Source organism: Pempheris klunzingeri, chromosome 9 (assembly GCF_042242105.1).
Source record: "Pempheris klunzingeri isolate RE-2024b chromosome 9, fPemKlu1.hap1, whole genome shotgun sequence".
Classification (NCBI taxonomy): Eukaryota; Metazoa; Chordata; class Actinopteri; order Acropomatiformes; family Pempheridae; genus Pempheris; species Pempheris klunzingeri.
In genome coordinates, this window is record NC_092020.1 from 14,045,508 (window position 1) to 14,066,497 (window position 20,990).

A 20,990-nucleotide genomic window follows, 5' to 3' on the forward strand; every position below is an offset into this window, starting at 1 on the left:
CAGTGAGGAAGGCTGAACAGATAAAAGTACCATCTCTCCGCTGCAGCTTTGGAGGCGATCACTGACACAGATGATCAAGTCCGCAGTCCGTTTATGGATGTTAAAAAAAGACAAAACCTCATACATGTCAAAATCAGAATTGATATATACAGACACCATTTAGGCCCTTTAATTTTTTTTTCTTGTAGAGAACAACATTAATGAAAACATTCTCCATTCTTCTTGGTTCTCAGTCTCAGTCGAGTAGAAACTGATTCTTGGACGGCTTCATTCAAAATGTACATGTAAGTGTATGAGCCGAACACTGGTAAACATGCTTCCATGTCCGAAGACACAAATAAAGGTAGGAGAGCTCGGTCATCTATGGTTACTCGTGCTGCATGGGGCACCGGGGCCCCTGAAGCCTTTGTACAGCTGGGTCTAAATGGTTAAGAAGGCAGCCAAGTCAGTCAGTCAGTCAATTTATAAACACCTAGGCTAAATTGGTTTTTTCATGCAGCATCTTTTTGCTTGATTGTTGAAATTATTTAGTTCATTTTTTAATTGTTTTTTTTTCTTTTTTGCTTGACTTGAGTTGTATTTAACGGCAAAGTAGCACACGACGCAGCTCCAGACCAGAAGCAGAATCCACAATCTGAGATGTTGAAGGGCTTGTTTCAGCAGAGAAAATATTAATGACTGACACACAACGTGAAGAGCAGACACGAGTGTGTGTCCTCATATCAGGCTGCGGTGTAATAACCTACTAACTTCACCTTCCATCTGCAGGACTGTAAATGTTTTACCTCACTGAACACAGTTCAGTAGAGCTCAGAGGCGTCTGGGTGCACCTGGGTTAAGGGGAGGGTCCCGAGTTCATCCTTGCACATCACGCATATCATTTCAAATTGCCTTTGTCATCAAAATTACCACCATTAACATCATTTAACAAGAAGATACAAAATCAGAAGTGGGGTAGCTGATCTGAAATCAAACAAACAGCCAGTTACATAAATGCCCCATTTTTCATCAGTGCCGCTGGTAGACAACCACGAAGGGTTTTTGTTACACAAAACAGTGGGCAAGGGATAAGAATAGGCTTTGCTCGAGCACACAAATACAGAAAGAAGAGGAGGAGGAGGGGGTGGAGAAAGCAAAAGAGCCTGAAGAACCAAAAAAAAAGACAAACATGTAAACGTCTCTCCAGTCTGGGGGTGGTTTCTACCCCTCAGAAGCTGAGCTGTAGCAATCAACACACCATCAAGCACAATCCAGAGGTTAACAATCAAGAAATCCACAGTTCTGCACAGTTTTGCAATCCGTAATCCATTGCGTAATCCAGCCTGTTCCCTTTCTAGCCCTTTCTAGGTCCTTTCAGTTCTGGGAGGCTGGGGAGGAGGTGAGGGAGTGTGTGAAAGTGTAGACCTAGATGTGTGTACGTTTTCTGTGTTTTCTGTGTGCGTGTGTGTGGACGTGTTAGGCATATTCCTGTGTATGTATGTCCGTAAATGTGCACATTCTGGCATAGTTGCGTGTTCAGGTGTAAACTCATTTGTATCCACCGCTGACATCCGTTCATTAATGCATCTCCGAGTTGAGTTTGTCCTGGAAGATGTACAGGTTGTTGGTGGCGGCGATGGCGATGATGTTCTCAGTCGGGTGCCAGGCTGTGTGGAGAATCTTCTTGGTGAAGTCCAGGCTGTCCACACTGATGTCGTCCTTCCGGCGCTTTCCACCGGCGGCACAGACCCTCCGTGGCTTCAGGACAGCTCGGGGTTTGCTGCTCTCTCTTGACGCCTCCAGGGTCACGTCGCGTTTGGTGTTCCGGTCGAACATGCGGAAGAAGTTATTGTAGGCTCCGGTCATGATCACACTGAACAGAGGAAGAGGAGAGAAAGGATCAGTTACCACAGTCTGAAGACTTTCATTCTCTTTTCTATCTCATGTGTTTCCTAAACTAACCTTAACCTCCTCCTTAAACTTTCTCTAAAGGGTCACTTCCTCTAAACCATAAAGCATTTGTTTTAAGATATTTGAGATTACTTTGTGGTGCTCACAGCAATGTTGGAATAAGTATTCAGAGCCTTTACATATGTAAAAGTAGCAATACTGCAAAATATTATATATGAACAAAAGTATTATCTGCACAATGTACTCAAAGCATACAAAGTAAAAGTACAACATTAATCTGTAACAATGCATCATATTTTAGACTGTGATTATATAAATTATCAATCAGAAAACTAAATAGTGCTGCTGTTAAATAAACGGCAGAAAAAGGTACAATAGTTCCCTCTGAATTCTCGTGGAGCAGAGATGTAAAGCAACATACAATTGAAATACTCATGTGAAGTACTTCAAAATTGTACTCAAGTACAGTATTTGAGTTAATGTACTTAGCTATGTCCACCACAGACTCATAACATTGAAAAATTACTTTTGAAAAGCTCAATGTCCTGGCTGGAAAGAACAGTGTCAACAATGCTTACTGGAAGCACTTTTTGGAATAAATAGTTCATAGGAAAACAATAAGGTCTAAAGTCTGGAGAGAGGTATTGCTGCTGACTTTTCACATTTATTGACTTATAAAACATCCCACAAAACATATAAGAGCACCAGTTTTACGTGTCATAAATAATCACAAATATAAAGACACACAGACAAACACATCCAGACACTTGGGGTACCTGTCCGAGCCGTTCCAGGCACACTCAAACTTGTCAAAGATGCAGTCGTTTTCATAAAGGGAACACAACTTGCTGCGGAGGTAATCGTGAACCTGGAGAAAAACACACACACATAGTTAAAAATTAGCCCAGCACACAGCTGCTTCCCTCCCAGATATTGACTCTCTAAATAAACTATTAAGTCACACACACACACACACACACACACACACACACACACACACATATGAAGCTCAGCACAGACAAAACACATTAATTGTGGGCAAGTTGTAACACAAACCTCCCTGAAGGCAGTTCTAATAAGACACAACACCAGCCTCAGCAATAAGAGGGCCAAGAGTACATTTTAATCTGAACTCCTTTCCCATACCAGTAAATCCATTAACATCCAAACCCACCAAGGGCAAGATAATAGAGACACACATGTGAACACACACACACACACACACACACACACATATATATTCACTGACTAATAACTCTTTTCCCTCGTGTTTTCAGTCGACCTGCCTGTGTCAGCGCTGTGTGTGCTCGGTGATGCAAAGGGTTGAAATCTACACCTTTCTCCAGCCGCCGCTCTCTGCATTTAGGCCCCTATTTTCACATTCTGCATAAAGTCAGCAGTCAACAGTCGCTTCGCAATCAATAAACGGTCAAGCTGAGGTCGGCTATGGTTGTACATCAAACCCGGTGACATTTCGGTTTTCCCCTATGGGTCTTCCAGCTTGGGGAGAAATGATACAGTGTCAGCTGAAGTTGAATATATAGTCTTTTTGAGTTTTTTTTCAGCCCACATGGTGTCTGATTTAGAGTACAGCGCTTCATCCCTCATGGATTTTAATTTTCATGTTCCAGGAGGAATAAGAGTGTAAATTTACCAAAGGATTTCAGAGCAATTTAGCTCTGAAATCCTTTGTCTCCCCTCAGTTTCTCTCAGTTTACTCCATTTAACCTCTGCCAACCCTTTTTCTAATCCTCGTATTTAAACCCTCCTCTCATTCTTCTCTCCTCCTCTCATCACACCATCCTCACTCTCTCCTCCAAACCCCCCCCCCCCCCCCCCCCTCCCTCTCCATACTGCATTGCAGATCTAGGTGTCGGGCGCTGTGTAAGGTATCCCTCCTTCCCGCTTCATTTTATGAGTGGAGGCTCGGGGGCCTATAAATAGCTCCAGTGCGTCTTAGCCTCCCACTTTTGGCTGCCTCGTGGGCCCTCACACGTCAGGCAAACAAACACACACATGTTCACCCACATGCGGCAGGAATACTAAACACACACTGATAAAAAAGCAGTTGATAGATACTTCTACTGCACATAAATGCATGAACAGAAGCTGGTCTGGCCTATTGTAAACACCTAGAAGTGACACAAGAGATAGACTGAGTGCAGATGTTTGAATGATAGCATGAAAAATCAGAAAAACTGCCCTGTTTAGCAGCTTTTTGATTACTTTTACATATTTACATTTTCAACAGCATGTCAAACCCACTTAATCTCTATCCCATATACACAGCATGATGATTATTTACTGTTTGTGTTTGTCTCACATGTGTTAATCTGCCAAACACACAGATGTGCATCTATAGTCCAAAACTTAAGCCATTTCTAGTGATTCTGTACTGACGAGAAGTGCATTCTGGCATTTAATCAATCCAATTATCCTTAAAAGGTTTTGGAAAAATCTAATCATCAGTGAGTACTGTGATTCTGAGAGACAACCGCCCTCCCATGATCCATTTCTGTCTCCAAACACACATATTTCCAGGATGACAATGCTCTCTTTCAGTAAAGGGACAACGTGATTTCAGTCACTACACTTCCATCAGGGAAGCGAACATTTAACAGTTCTTCTATACAGTGTGATTTGGTGGTAGAAGCTCTGAGCAGCAACACTAGACTGTACTGAAAGAAAAATCCCCACAACCCCCATCTGTACTATCATGTATTGAATTCAGAGAAGCCAACGGGTCATTCAGTGACCATTCAGTGACCCATCATTTTGTATAGAAGCATCTGCAATTGTTGCGTTTTTCCACTCAGGTTCTTCCTCGACTTTACCACCAATCCGTAGCTTTAAACACATATCAACATTTTTGTTATCTTTGACTAAAGCCAGTTGGTTGTTTGTCTTCACAAGGGGTACAATTTTATGTAAATGTCATTTGTGATCTTGATTTATGTATTTGAATGAAATCATTTAAAAACAAGACACATAAGCAGGACTTCATGGCAGCAGCATATGGTGTTGGCATGAGGGTATCAGCAGAGTAACAACGAGAATTGTGGGGTTACAAAGACTACGACTGAATGTTAACAGTCTAGGATAAATCACTGACATCCTGCAGAGTCCACAAGTTAAATGTTTTGCCTGAACACCATTATACAATGACTGGAGTTTTATTACCTTATCCTGAGTTGTGGGAAACTGATGATCATTCAACATCATTATATTGGATCATTATATGATCCGTGATGATCCTTGCCCTCTGAGATGAGTGGACTCAAACAGAAATATGCCAAGGCTTCCTTGACTACTGATCAGTTCACCTTGCTCAGAGTTAATTTGCTCCTTGCCAGAAAGAATCTTAGCACAGTAGCTGAGCCTGAGAGAAAATATTCATTCTCATGTTTTTTGTATTTTAACCCTCCCTCATGCTTTTCACGTATGGTCAGTCACACACCTGGTATGTCTCCAGGGGCTTGCTCTCCATGTTGAGGTCCCAGACTTTGGCAGTCAGGTAGTCTCTGGTGAGCAGGTAGCGGCCGCTGTGGCTGAATTTGACGTCCGACACCGAGGAGATGATCTCAGAGAAAAAGGAGCGAGCACTGGGGTCCTCGGGCTCCTCGAACACTGGGGGAGGGGAGGGTGGGAAAGAATAAGGAAGAGAGAGGGAGAGAAGGGTTAGTGCTGTGAAACCACGATGCCATGCAGAAACACGGTTGGGTTTGTGTGTCACATAAATGTAGTATATGTGTCTTCATTGCATGTACAGATAAAAAAAAAGTCTCTCAGATGAGTCTATATATTGACTGTAGTCTATGAGGCTGATACCATTGATCTCTGTATGTTTCTGAACAGGTGTTGCTGTTCATAAACCATTCTGTGTATAAACATCTGCATATTTCAGAGAGAGCAATCAAAGGTCATATAAAATTAACAGAAGCCTGGTAAATAAAGGCATTTCTATTAAATACAACAAACAAAAATTAAATCCCATACTGCTTGTCAGGGTGCTCCATTGCACACAATTTGCTGTTTTCACTGCACTAGTGACTAATACTGGTCAGAGCTGTAAAACACATGGGAAACTGGCCATTTCAGCTTGGAAATGGAACAAAAAATTGGATTTATTTGTATTTATGTTTTATACTAAGGAAAACATGGACCTGCAGTGGAAAAATATACAATTAAATGGTGGATAAATATTCCAAAAGAGACATTTTGTGCTTGCTACAAATCACTATGCAAGTTGATTTTCGTGTGATTTCAAATGATTCGCAAAATCAGGGCATCGCCAATGTGATTTCAATTCATCCTGCGGGGGACATTGACATGTGCACCGAATTTCATGTCAATCCATTCATTCAATACAATAGTTTTGAAGAAATTTCACTCAAACCGCAAATATGAACCTCTTGGAAGCACTAGATAAGTGTTTCCCAATCCTGAAGGCCCACTGCCCTACATAGTTTAGACGTTTCCCTGCTACAACAAACCTGATTCAAGTGATCAGCTCATCATCAAGCTCTGGAGATCCCTGCTAATGACCCATTCATTTGAACCAGGTTTGTTGTAGCAGGGATATGTCTAAACTATGCAGGGCAGCATTCCTCCAGGACCAGGATAAGGAAGCACTGCATTAGAGAGGAAATCAGGGGATTGCCAAAGTTATTAGGATTTATCATGTGGGAACCCTGAATGTCATTAAAAAACTTCATGGCAATCCATCCAATAGATGTTGACACATTTAAGTCTGGGCAAAGGTGGATCCACTGACTGGCCAACATTGCCATCCTGGAGCCATGCCACTAGCATAGCTAAAAACTTGGACTGTATGTTTGGAAACATATGGCTACTTTCGAGGCAGGACGTTAATCTAAAAACTCACGGTATGCTGTGAAAAACTTTCAGCAGCAACATTTCACCGATTTGTACTTCTTAGGCTAAAACACACAAATCTGCTGATAACAGACGTTCCAACCTTTTGAGGACCCTTCTTGGGAGAAAACAACATGATGTGTTAGCAGGTTTACTCACATTTGGAGTGTTTGTCACACAGCGCTGCTTCTCTCATGTCACAGAGGCGCAGGGTGCCTTTGCTGCTGCTGTAGACAAACAAATTACAGTGGTGGGGGTGAAACTCAGCCGCTGTGATCACCTCTGTCAGATCCTCCATGTTGGCTGGTTTGATGTCCACAATGTCTGAGAGAAAGTGTCGCTCAGGAAAACAACAAAGTGAATCAACTTCCCAGGGCCTGCAGTTTGTCTTAGCCTGGCCTGTTCTTACATGCTGAGGTCGACCATATTAATATACATATACATACATATTCATGCATCCTTTTATCAGTTTTATTCACTAACTGACTCATTAATTAGACTGTGTTTGAATGCACGTGGAAACCCACACAGGTCCATAATCCACATACAAAATAAAGTAAGTGTATGTAAATGTGTACATGCCAACACAATGCTAATGATTTATAGTGGAAATAAAGCAAACCAATATAAATATATCTTGGGGGGGAATTGTTGGCAGAAATGTAATTCCATATTCAGATAAATTGTACTATTATAAATCCTGTCTGGGTTAGGAATGTGACTGTACTGTGTCCTATTGAGCTGGATTAGAACTCAGTAAGGGGCTGAAATATTTATGCAGTCTTTGAATTATTCATTAAGCTACATTTTCACTCCTCAAGAATAATATTCCCCTCCCCCAACAGTGTGTGTCCTTGTGCGTTTCTTTACACAACAAAGTGGAATTTGCAATGTGGGAGTTTGTTTTGTGTACACGTGTGGGCTGGAATTGATAACTGAGCATATATAAGCATCAATGTGTTAATATATGCCTTTATTATCAATGCCTTTGCGCTTTGATAAATCTTTTCCTCCTTTTATTTGTGTTTGTGCGTGTGTGCTCACCCTCATGCCTACATGATTGCATGTATGTTTGTCTTCTCCTCACTACGCACACACACTACAGCCCAGAAAGGATACTGAAGCTGCGGTCGGTGATGTCCAGATGCCAGAGGTTGATCCTCAGGTCATCAGCTGACATGTAGGTCTCATAGTCAGAGTTGATGGAGATGGAGTTGACGTGGTAGGTGTGGGCATTGGCAAACACCCGCCGCGGGCTCACTTCCACCATCAGGTCCATCGGCATCAACACCGGCACCTTGGAAAGAGAGAGCAGTTAGACGTCCTGTGTGACTGACCAGGAGAGGAGAGATAGTCAAGATACAGACAGTGGATTCAATCTAAATAATTTTATTGTATCGTGAATTAATATTTGATGCATTAATTCCTTTGACATCAATAATACATCATTGCTAGAACTTGCTGGCTTAATAAATCAGGAGCCACTTCAGTACTCGATTTAAAGCTCGTTTGGCTGCATTTTCATATCCTGACATTTGCATTAACATGCAATGTCTTTGTCGATGCGTGATTTACATTTTCATACACAGCTTAAGCATGTGTCCTTATTTGCATACAGCACAGTGGGAGCACTGTCTCCATACACATACATGTTCTCAGACCTCTACAAACAAGGACATACTATACACACACACACAAATACACACACACACACACAGGCCCCTGATGTGCTACTGTGTATAGATTATCAAGAATTCACCACAAATAGAAACATGATGTTTTAAGTGATTTAGAGCCTGTGCAGATGTTGTGTTGCGGTTGTGTACAGCTGGAAATTGAGGTTTTATCCGCCCCCACACACTCTCACACATGTACCATTGTGCCAGTGACCCATTTTTGCACATGCAAACACATCTGTACCTACTGACCCAGTTACGTTTCACAACCTACTGCATTCATGAATGTGTGCGCAAGAGATAGATAGATAGATAGATAGATAGATAGATAGATAGATAGATAGATAGATAGATAGATAGATAGATAGATAGATAGATAGATAGATAGATAGATAGATAGATAGATAGATAGATAGATACCTGGAGGGAGGTGACAGTGGAGATATCCTTGATGCGACCCTCCTCATCCTTCAGGTTGTATCCCTCTGGCCGTTTGTCTCTTTCACTCACCTTCCACAACTTAATTGTCTTATCTGGTACCAATACAAACGGGGCCGTTAAGCAATCAGATAACAACAGACATAATTTGAAAGCGTAACAAATGAATTAAAGGCACTTGTTGATGTGCTTCAAGGTTGGGAAGTTAGTTAGATATCTCAGATTAGATGTGATTAAACATATCAGAATACACAAAGTACAGATTTTTCATTTCAAAGTGGCAAATTTAATGTATAATGTGTGTGTTTTTTTTAATGGATTGCAAAAAAGGCTTATTCAACTGGAACTCAAAAGGAAGACATAATAGACAAGACAATGCACCACTCTCCAAACTGTCAGCGCTGAAAGAGAGTCTGGACTCTACTGGAAACTTTTAAATGAGCTAACAGGGAGGTTTTGTTTTATCAACACTGACAGAGAAAGAAGGTCTTTCTATTATATTGAAAAAATGACAGCAGGCGTTCCAGCAACAGCATTACCCAACTGCTGAGGCAGGTCTCAGATTTTTCATACCCTCAGTCATAAATAATATAGTGCTTAAATAAATCAATAACAGGGCGCTGAGGGAAAATGTATAGATTTTGCAATATAGCCATATACTCTGAATGTAAACATGAGCAGCCACTCTATTCTCTTCAGGGGGAGGAAAATCTGCTTTCTGACCTAAGAAACTCAAGACGTCACTTCTTAATTTCAACAGCTCTGCCATACCCTTCATTCTGTCACACGCTTGTTAAGGGAAAAACAATTGTAACTCAGACGTGAGAGCTCAAATGATGCCTTTTAAGAACGTCAAATCATTTAAACTGGTTCTGGTTTTGTGTTTACCCACAAAATGTCCACTGAGCACATCACTACTTTCACATCTCCCTGGTTCCTCTAAGATGTGTATGTGTGTGTGTGTGGGCTCCCTCACCATTAGTGGAGAGGAGGAAGTGTGCGGCGTTCTGCTGAGGCAGCCATCGAATCTTATTGATCTTCTCCTCAATCTCCAGACTCTTAAGGTAGTCGAACTCGGGCTCATGGCTCTGAAAGGTGCTGTAGACATTGTACTCTCCCTGGGAGAATGGCTCAGTCTTGCTCTGGGAGACAGAAAAGGGTGTTATGTGAAAATGCGGGGCTCACACGTTCAATCACAGTGGAGTGTAACACCCCAGGCCTGAGCCAGTGTCTGTCACCTTGATCATGTGGAGAAATAGCATGGCATGGACTCTGCACAGCTATAATGATACACTCTCTGACACAGCAGGAGCATCAACTATTAATCAGTCAATCTGGACTGTAGCTGGAGGGGAACGGTGTGTGTTCATCACTGCTCTCAGAGCTGGAATGAAAAATTTTATATTTGTGTGCGTTTCAGTGTGAGTGTTGGTGTGTGAGTCTACCTCAGGTTCCCTCTGAAAGATGACCACTCGGCCCCCTTTGTCCCCTGTGGCCAGGAGCTCTCCTGTGTGGTTGAACTCAACAGTGGAGATGATATCAGCTGGGGAGCGACAGACAAAGAGACAAAGATGGAGGAAGAGAAAGGAGTGGGAGATGTAGCATGAGAGGAAAGAACAGTAAGGAGAGAGAGAGAGAAAGAGAAGCCATTAGCTAATTGACATCATTCATCTATATAATCTGTTTATCTGACTCTGAATTATTAAAGTCAACAGTCAATGCATTAACGTGTAAGTGGATTAAAATATGTAAATTAATGTGCAGAATAAAACAATATTTGATCACTAACACAAATACTCTGCGATTGTGTGTAAGCTTTCAGAGAAACTTCAGATTATACAGCACATCTCATCAAAAATCAGAGAGAGACACGCACACATGCAGCTGTTTTGCATTCGGCACAGGTGTCATCTTTGCTCTAGTATGACACATACGTAATGACGCACACTATGACTCTCCACTACACAACATTACAGTGTCCCCGTAGTTTATCGTGTGAAGCGCATTAGTGAATAAGATTGATTTAGTACACTATAATCTGTGTGGGGTCTTAAAGTGTAAGCACAACTCAAAGTGTATTTGTGATTAATTAGCATTCACATTCATTTGCATATTTGTGATAATGTCCGCATCACCATCATCAGTGTCCCGAAACACCAACACAGTCTGACAAACTCTGTAGCATGAGGAGTAAGCGCGTTATTAGCCACTTAGCATTTGCTGCCTCACTGCCTTTAGTGGGTCTTCCTGCATCAGAGACAACACACAGATTGTGAAGCACAAAGCACTTGGTCGTGCTGCCTAATGACGGGCAGTGTGTGCCAGGGTGATATCTGAAGCTTGAATCTGGTTTAATGTGGCACGTAAATCTCCTCCCTCTCCTTCTGTCTACTCATCCTCCCTTCACTTTCCCTTTGTACTATATATTTCATTGATAAATATTTGTAAATATCTAAAATAGCTATAGTTAAACCTGTTTGAAGGTGATTATTATCTGAGATTCAGTGAAAAAGAGGTGGTATGAGAGGATGCAGGTATCCTGGTATGAAAGTTATATCAGGTCATCTAAACCTCAAAGTTAAAGCAAAACCTAATTACACTAGTAGCTACTTTACTAGTCTGCTGCCATGGTCATGAATGGATAAATGTGGTAAACAAATAAATATTTGATATAAGATCATATTTGGACCTGCTTTGCATTCTTCCTACATTCAGGCGTCTCTCAGTCACCCTGAACCCGTTTTCTTTGAACAAATTATACAAGGAAAACAAACTCCACTGTGTTTACTAACAGAAGTGAACTGAATGTTCAGCTCAGCTGTGAAGTTTCAAATCTGTTTTCACACTTGTAAATACACAGGCCGTGTTAAGGATAGACAGACTGGTGATGCTGATCACCATGGCAATGGCTTCAGTCATTGGATGATCTTAATCAACAGTCACAACAACCGCAGATTCTCAAGCTTTCTTTGTTATATTGTCTACATATATTTTTGTCTTCACATGACACCCACCAACAGACTGCACCGTGACACAGCACACAGAACTGGTTGAGTTTTCAGTTCAGCAGGTCAGTCACTGGCGATTGGGCCAGAGAGTCACATGGTGAATATGTATAATTCTTTCTGACAGATTTTTTCCCCCCAACTTTAGACAATAGCTGTTTCCTTTCTTAATTCCTGTCTTGACCTGCATATTTAGCTTACAGACATGAGAATGAAACTGAACTTCTCATCTAGCTCTCTGCAAGAAAATGAATAAATGTATTTCCCAAAATGTGGAACTATTCTTTAGAAGAGTCTGTCTTTCCATCACTGCTGAAATCTGCCAGGGTCTTTGGCTCCGTATATCAGGGTTTACCATCAAGACTGGGTTAGCACAACATCCAGTTCCACTCTACATACTTCTGTAAAGGAGCATTTTATAAAAATGTCTTGTACGGTGAAAGCCTGCACAATTCACTGTGTTGCTAACTTACCATTGACTATGACATAGCATAAAGAGGATAAAAGGATAATTGTCAATTTCCCTGCATAAAACTGTGTCTGGTGGAGCATAAAAACCAGGCAATGTAGATTTTTTATAAAAAACCCTGCTACTGCACAGTCAAATAATCAAATAGCTTAAAAGATGTCACAGATTAGATTTAAAAATAAGACTCATTTCAGATGCTGTATCCCACCAAGCATTTGACAGAGCTCAGTTTTGATATAAGAGAACCTGGTCCTCAATAAGCACTTACTGTAATAAAAATAGAGCGTAGAGAGTGTATTTGTTGAGAGATGGACTCATTCAAAGCGGTAGCCTTGCCTATTTTGTGGTGGCCTTGAGAGAGAGAGGTTTTATGATGAGGGGAGGAAGGGACTGCTCCTGAATTTCTGCACCAATGCAACCTTTTTCACTCCAGTCCTACACACTTCATGTATTACAGGCTGCCTTTTTTCTCTCTTTCTCTACAATTTTTCCAGCAGTCATTGGACTTTCTTGATCTCTCAGTCACTGGAGTTGTTTTTTGTATTCTGCAGTTTCCAATTTCTTTCCTTTATTTCAGGCTTTTTCTCACTCTCTTGATGCCTCTCTCCCCCTCTTTTGTCATCTCTCATCTCTTGTTCCCCAGTTTCTCTCTTTTGCCCCATTTCACTCCCTCATTTTCTTCTTGGTTGTCTTTCCACATTCATGTCTCTCTTTCTCTCCCTCATCCCTCCCCCACGGCACTCTGCTGCCTAGCTGTATATTAGCGTGTATGTAGTAGTGGTGATGCTGGTGGTGGAAGAATGGGAACGATGGAAAGGGAGGCGGACGGAAGAGGCACTGGGGCGGAGGCGGTGGAGGGGTCTTTCGGTGAGCAGGGGTAGCCATGGTAACAGGCAGAGCCAACCAGTAGCAGCGGTACTCGTAACGATTATCCGTATATGGCAGTCTGGTGAAGGAGGAAGTGGGATTCATCAATCCAATCCTCACAGGAAGAAGGAGCGTGGTAAAATAATTATGCCACTGCAGTTTTGTCCACTAACAAACATTTTGAATTAATACCAGGAGATGGAGATGGAAACGCTATGACCCAAAGTGAGGATCTGCAGGATCCGATAATTAATGCATACACACACACGATGGCACTCATACAAAAACAGACGCCTACACATGCAGAGAAATCCATGATACACATACGCACACCACGCAGCTTTGAACGCACACAGTCACGTAAGGATGCACAGAATATGTGTGTGGCTGATGCTCTGTGTGTGTGCACATCCAATACATTTACAGATAACTGTGTCTCCACTCAAGTCGCACAGAGAAAGAGCTAAGCTAAGCAAAACCACAGGAGTGGCACACAATACAGCTGAATAAAATATGGAGCACACACTCTCCTCTCTCATCCTCTGTCTGTTCTCAACCTGAATGCTCTTCATCTTTGTGTTTCTCTTTTCCTCTGTCTCTCTTACACACACACACACACTCGCAAACAGCTCACATCCATCTCTCTGATGCTCTTTATTAGAAGAGAAAAATAAGCCTCTGAGAATACAAACAATCACTGCAGAAACAAGCATCATCATGAGCGCCGTGGTTCTCCACCAACAAGCATCACTGAGCAATGTCCTGATGAACTCTGTGTGTGTGTGTGTGTATGTCACTGTCTGCTAGGTTGTCAAGGTGGAAGTAAGTGTCTTATAGTGTGGTGGATGTGTGCTACAGTATAGCAAGCTAGCTGTGTCTCCCACAGACAGTCCATTAGCATCAGCAGGCCTGTCTGACTCATCACCACACTGCAGGACCAGGGGGAACACACTGTGACTGCAAGTGCATGTGCCCACATATACAGTACATATTAAGACAAAACAACACACAAACATGAATGAACCCGATGACACAGAGAAGCATAAAAACATGGACAACTGATAAACAGCAAACACCCAAACACCCAAATTCACTGTGAGGTGCTTGTAAGGACAGCAGCTCCTCAGCAATCAGTGCATGATTAGTTGATCAATAGAGAATAAATTTAAAATAATTGTGGTATTTCATGATTTGTAAAACTGTTGCTAATTTTCTGTGCTTTATATCATCCATTTAACATCTTCCAAAATTTGGGGACAATTTTGATCAAACAAAACAAGCAAGTTGAATTTTGATAATTGATTTAACATTCTTAAAGTAAAAATGACATACATTCCCTAATTCCAGTGTCTCAATTGCAAGAAATTGCTGCTTTTCTTTGCCTTCAGTGGTAATCAACTGAATATGTCAGGGTTTTGGGCAATTGGTTTGACAAAACAAGCAAATTGAAGCTGTCATCTGGGGCTTCAGCAAATTGTGAGCAGCATTTTTCACTATTTTCTGACATCTAAAGAAGCCAAAATTAATTGAAAAATAAAAAAAATAATAGGCAGATTAATTGATGACAGTAATTGTTTGTTCAGGAAGAGGAGGAGAGGAGAGGAGAGGAGAGGAGAGTGACGTAGGTAGAGGGGGGAGGATTTCCTCTTTTTTGTTAAGGCAACTGTAGGGACAGACAGGGGAGCAGACGTCCTACAGTCCCAATTATAGATATCTTAGGTCTGAGTAAACACGGACCATTAAAGCTGAGCCAAAAACACACACTCCTTGAAAGCCAGGACAAGCCACCACTCAGCAGGAGATGTGTGTTTGTGTGTGTGTTGGCGGGTATGAGTGTGTGTGTGTGTGTGTGTGTGTGTGTGTGTGCATGCTGCAGCTGAAGTACCCCACATTTTCTGTATACGTGTGCACAAGTGTGTGTACTCAATTACCCTGTAGAAAAATAAATGGATTGGAGGGAGAGAGGGAGAGGAGGGAGACGAGAGAACAGACCGCCGGAGGGAGACGTTAAATTGATCCCCGTCCTGCAGTTTTGGAGTTATCTGGAAAAAAACTGGTGCATGTGTTTGTGTTAGAGGTGCACATGTGTGGAGAGGTGTGATTTAAGCCGAGCACAGCAGGAAATCTGCCATTTTGTAAAACACACATCGGCATGATGGAGCAGAGCTGGTGTGAGCCTGATCGTTATAGACACAAACAATTAGAATCACAAACCAAGTCAGTGTCAGCCTCATGTGTGAAATACACCTGTAATCCTGCTTTGCTTAGCTGCGGAGACGTCCTCTAGCTCCATGGATTTTAAAAGCTGCCATGTGTGATTCATTTTTCCTAAAAAATCAATTTGTTTTTCCAACAGATTTGTGAGACTGTAACAAAAAAAAAAGATTAGGAGCTTAGCTGGTTTGCACCCAATCTAACCCAGGTGATACTGAAAACTGAGATGTTGTGTCAAAAGCGCTATAAATACTGAAATGTAATCCCACATTCAGAAAACTCTCATCCTTTTTAACCCTGCCACTCTCATCTTTCTGTACGGATGTCTTTAGAGCTGATACGATTAGTCAAGAGAAAATTATTCTGCAAACAGTTTTGACATTTGATGAAATGGTGACTTTTTTTACACAGGTGTTGACTTTTGCTGGTTTTTTTCAGTCTTTTAATGTACCAAAAGCTAAAGACCTCTTGACAGACAAAACGGGCATTTTGAAGGCTTTGGAAAACTGTGACAGACTATTTTCAGAGATTTTATAGACCTCACAATCAATCAATACATTGAGGAAATAATTGGCGGTGAGAAAAAGAATAGCTCTGCATTTGTGTGCATATGATGTACAGTTTCTATGTGTGCTGTCTCTCCAGATTTAAAGACTGTGTGTATTCGTGTCTGTGTGTCCTCCTCTGTATTAAATAGAAGCAGAAATAAGATACATACTTTGAAGCAGACGGGGTGTCGTCTAGTCAAACTATTTAAGGAAATCAATCACACACACACACACACACACAATCCACACTGAAGCGGGCAGACTGAGACAAAAATAAAGAGGCACGTACAAAAAGAATGAGGCAGACAGACAGAGACAAAGTGATGTTTAAGATATTTATATCACTCTCAGACTCACAGGACGATTCACCTGATTTAAACTACTCACACACATAAACTTAATGACACACACACTCAGTCTGAATGCACACACACTCTCAGATCCAGCCACCCACACACAGGCACACACGCATAAACTCTCATATCTCACACTGGGGTCATGTGGCGCAACTGTGCGACATAGATATGACCTTCGGGATAGAAGAGGATAGAGCACACACCTTCAGTGTAAGAGGCAAACGGCTCGGGCTCCAGAGAAAGGGTAGTGATGTCGGAGCACAGGACCTGGATGGGGCTCAACATCCTGGGGGAGGACTCCAGGGTGGAGAGGGGTGGACAGGATGGGCGGAGCTCTTCAGGCTATAGCCAGGAGCAGCCCTGCAAGAGGAGCAAGGATGGGAAGGGAAGGGGGGGGGGGGCAACAGGGAGGAGCAGAGGGGAAGTAAGGACCGGGGAGGGCGGGTAGGGTTAAGGGTAGGGACTGAGTTACTGCATCACCACTGTTGGCCATGAGTACTCACCAGAGAAAAAGATTACTGATGGTGTATTTATGATCGTTCTGTATCTGTACAGCATGATGTATTCACATGTTGGGTTTGGCAGGAAGTCTAGAAGGCATGCAGCATGAACAGAGATAATGCTCATATGTCTTAGTAGGTAGAAGTGTAGATAGCTCTCACATTTCCCAGAGGTGACAATGACTGACAATTATACAAGAGCGATGGGAGCTGGTGAAAGCCCACTTACTTACATGCAGGTGTGATCACTAGCAGTGATTTTCACTATTGATTAATCTGGCACTTAAAAACATACTAACATCTGCTCATCACAGGTTTCTAAGGCCCAAAGCAATTTATTTCAACTGTTTAGATTGTGTGAGCAACAGTTGAAAATCCTAGAAGAATATGGTTTGAAATTATATGAAATCTTTATCTTTAGCTTTATTAGGATCCCCATTGACAATGCCAATACGCCAGGTACTTTTCCTGGGGTCCAACACAGAAATCAGACATGAAATGAAGACAAACAGTAACAACAACAATCAGTAAATGTTTAGTATTCTCAATCTTGGAGTTACATATATGCTTATACATATATGATGGGCATAACACACATGTTTTTTCCTCTGTGATTGTTGTAGTATGGTATCCAGGCATATGTTAGTGTCCAGAGTTTGTGTTCTTTTTGTTTTGTTTTCAATTTCAGTTTCAGTAAGAGGAACAGATCTATCTAAAAACTTGAAATTTCAATCCAAAATTAAATTTTTAAGGATTGATACTTTCTATATGCACAATAATCAAGGGAGTTAGTGGGCTTGCATTATTCATGAAATGGAATCAGTCGTAATTTATTTACAAAAATGCAAAAAATGTCAAAATTGTGAATTTTGATGTAGTGTATAACTTTTGTTAATATTTCCTGATCCATCCTTGAATCCAATACCACTCCAGTTGGTTGTTGCAAAGGGGAGTATTGAGGAGTGAGAGGAAGGGGATAAGAGATGGAGGGAGGAAAGGAGGGGAGGACGTTAAGGTAGAGGGAGGTTAAGCTTCCCTCCCCTGTAGGAGTTATAGGGCAGGGGAATCCCCACGGGAAGATCTACAGACACACTGTTATGTATGCACACACACACATATACACACACACACATACAAAACCCTTGCAGACACACACACCCATACATACACAGACCTGAGCAGACAAAAAGACACACGGTACGCACTCAGAGACACAGACATGAATATGAATGCAACACAGGCAAAAAGAAAATAAAGATGGAGACACACTGGAGCTAACAAAATACACCCAAGAAAAAATTACATGCACCACCTCACTCTGTCTGTCTCCACCACCCTCTATCTCTCTCTTTAACACACACATACAGAGGCACATTGTGTTTGAGCAGCCTTTAGAGCACTGTTGGATAATTGTTTGGCAGACACGCCACTTCAGCACCGGGCAATGCTGTGAGTTGCATTAGAGGAACCGATGGGGAAAGGGAGGGAGGGGGAGGCAGTGGGGGATGGAAATGGGGAGGAGACGAGGGGGTTGGGGTGAACATGTAGGAAAGGTGGAGGGGGTTGGAGTGGGTGTAAAAGAACAGGCAGGTAATGAATCATTTTGTTTAATTGCAAGACAAAATTGTCTTCTTTGAGCATTAGGGGGATTCTTGTGAGATTGATTTTAGAGCATAATTTGTAGTTATTCTTCTCTTTTAAGGCTGTCCATGTGTTGCACAGCTCTTTCAGACCGACAGTGTGTCCACCTTGGTGTGAGCTCATCAGCAATTCACCCTGAATAACGTCTGTGTCTGCCTGAGATGTGTGGAATAATTAATACTGCCATTATTGGTGGGTGGAGAAGACCTGTCAATCATATTGGCCAAGCATGAAAAGCAGCATGTTTATCATCGTAGACTGTTGCTATGGCAATAATGGATGGTTGGTGATGGATGTTTGGTCTGATTTTCTGCCATTATTTCATAAGAAAAAACCTTTTTTGAATGGACAAAGACACACATTGGTCATGGAATTACTCTATGTATAAGAAAAAACAAACACCCACTCACAGAGACAAACAAAGACGCACACACAGATATTCTTCAGTCTCAGCCATACAATATGTTGAATGCACACACACACACGAGAATTTACACGAGCAACAGGCAGCACTACAGGTCTCCCCTGACTACGGTGCAGTATGAGCCTCTGTTGGAGTGAAATCACATTACAGCACAGACACAGGAAGCAGAACTCCCTTTCTTCGGTGATACAAGGATCGCAAATGAGCTCACTACGCATTCATGACCCCCAAATGATAATCCACGGTTCTGGTCTAAGGGGGGTGGTGAACAATGAGCTGAGTGTATGAAACAGATTGGAGACAGACAGACAGGCAGGAAGGCAGAGAGGGGAGCGAGTGTGCAGGTGAGATTAGTGTTGTAATTGAGATTAGCAGAAGGGGGGTTATCCAGGTTTATAATCCAACTGTTTTAGGAAACAAACCAAAGGAATTCAGTGGTTTGCACTGCTTGTGTGCTGCTGAACTTCATAATATTCCCTGTATACATATCTGTATATTCAATTTGACACCTGTTCCTGTTCAGTGGAGGAAGTAACCGACAGGTGATGTGCAGTGCAATGAGTACAAAACAATGTGGTAGAAATTTCTAGCTTGTTTTTCAGGAAATTTCTCCTTTTACAGAAAAAAAAGAGTCTCCCACTCTCTGTCTCTGACATACAGACACCAACAGAAACATACATACACACATGCAGACACAGATCAATTCTTCCCTGCAGTGTAACAGAAAAAAAGCTGCGTTACACAAAAGTAAGACAGTGGTTACAAACGCACAAATACATTAAAAAAATGCAAATTAAAGGTGCAGGGCACAAAAACATTTATGAAATAGAATTAGAGGAGGGTAGGTGGAGAGGAAAACTTGTCTAAAATGGTTTACTTTTGTAGAGAGGAGAGAGTGTTTTGCTCCCGAGTTCTTGTTGCTCTGTCTGCAACACTGTCTGAACACTGATAAACTCAGAGCTTACAGAAGATTAAAAAGCCGTCCTGAACTTGTTTTGCCTCACAGACAAGCATTAACACACTTTGGCAAACACACACACTCACACACACTCTCCAGAGGTCCAATATGTAGATACACACTCACATGGAGGCACACTTAAACACACACTTTATAACATATAGACACACGCAGCTTCCTCTGTCATCTTCTTACCTTCAGTCACATAGTTGTGGTCGGGGAGGAAGCCGCGGTGGTTGAGCGTCGGTGTGGCGTCAGTGTCTTCGCCCATCAGAGGGGCTGGGGGGAGTGCCCGTCTCGGTGGGGCAGCGTGGTGGTGGCAGATCTGTGGTGGAGGGGGTGGTGGGGATGCCGGCCAGCACAGCGCCCATACTGCTGCTCACCAACGCCTCCTCAGCACAGGGGCGCAGAGCCGGGCATCCTATCCTTAAATGAGGATGAGGGGCAGGTAGGGAGGGAGTGGGCCGGTCCCGAAGGAGGGATGGGAGCGCGTAGGAGTCCACACAACTGCTTCTGAGAGCCAAACCTGCAGAGGAAGGATTATTTGAAAACAGTTAAAAAACTACCAGGGGTGAGCTTGATTTGTGCCTCATGAGAGCACAAATCACTCGAGAGGCAAGAAAAAATCCAGCGCACCTCATGTCCACCCTGCAGCTGCTGAGTCCAGGTGTGGCCAGACCATTTCTACTCTCTCACAAACTCACACAACATAAACAGCCCTGTGCTCTTAGAAATGGGTGAAGTCCCTACTTGTTAACAGATGCTCCAGGAGAAGAGAAGAGAGGAGATGAAGAGGAGGATGGGAGTGGGGGGAGGGGAGAGAGGGATGAGCAGAGCCCCTGGTCGGTGTATCTGCAGTGCTGCTGCTTCTGCAGTGAACTCACACGCATGGACACACGTATACACACATACACAGTGGGACAAACGCACACTCACCTACACACTTGGCAGCTTGCGGGTCAGGTGATCATCAGTGGATCCTCCATGAAAAACATCTCTCTCCTCCTCAGCGGATAACTGTCTCTCTGGTTCCTCGGCTGTTCCAGTATGAGGAGGAAAATCCTACTGACCTGCGTTCTGCTGCAGTCTGCGCTCTGGCGTATGTATGAAAGGCAGAGTGAGAGGTAGA

The 20,990-nt window shown here is 42.4% G+C and overlaps 1 protein-coding gene across 2 annotated transcripts; it reads right to left on the minus strand.

The window, feature by feature from the left end:
- Positions 1-1,546: 1,546 nt before the first annotated feature.
- On the minus strand, positions 1,547-20,132 carry LOC139206955 (serine/threonine-protein phosphatase 2A 55 kDa regulatory subunit B gamma isoform). 2 transcript variants are annotated; one of them, XM_070836575.1, is made up of 9 exons: positions 20,057-20,132; positions 10,325-10,422; positions 9,856-10,021; positions 8,862-8,974; positions 7,885-8,062; positions 6,925-7,089; positions 5,348-5,517; positions 2,667-2,758; positions 1,547-1,852 (listed from the first exon to the last, which is right to left on the minus strand). In XM_070836575.1, the coding sequence occupies exons 1-9, from the start codon at positions 20,130-20,132 to the stop codon at positions 1,558-1,560; spliced, it is 1,353 nt and encodes a 450-aa protein (XP_070692676.1). In that variant the 3' UTR covers positions 1,547-1,557. The 2 variants fall into 2 exon arrangements, with proteins under 2 accessions (XP_070692676.1, XP_070692675.1); XM_070836574.1 differs by lacking the exon at positions 20,057-20,132 and adding an exon at positions 16,542-16,623.
- Positions 20,133-20,990: the final 858 nt, after the last annotated feature.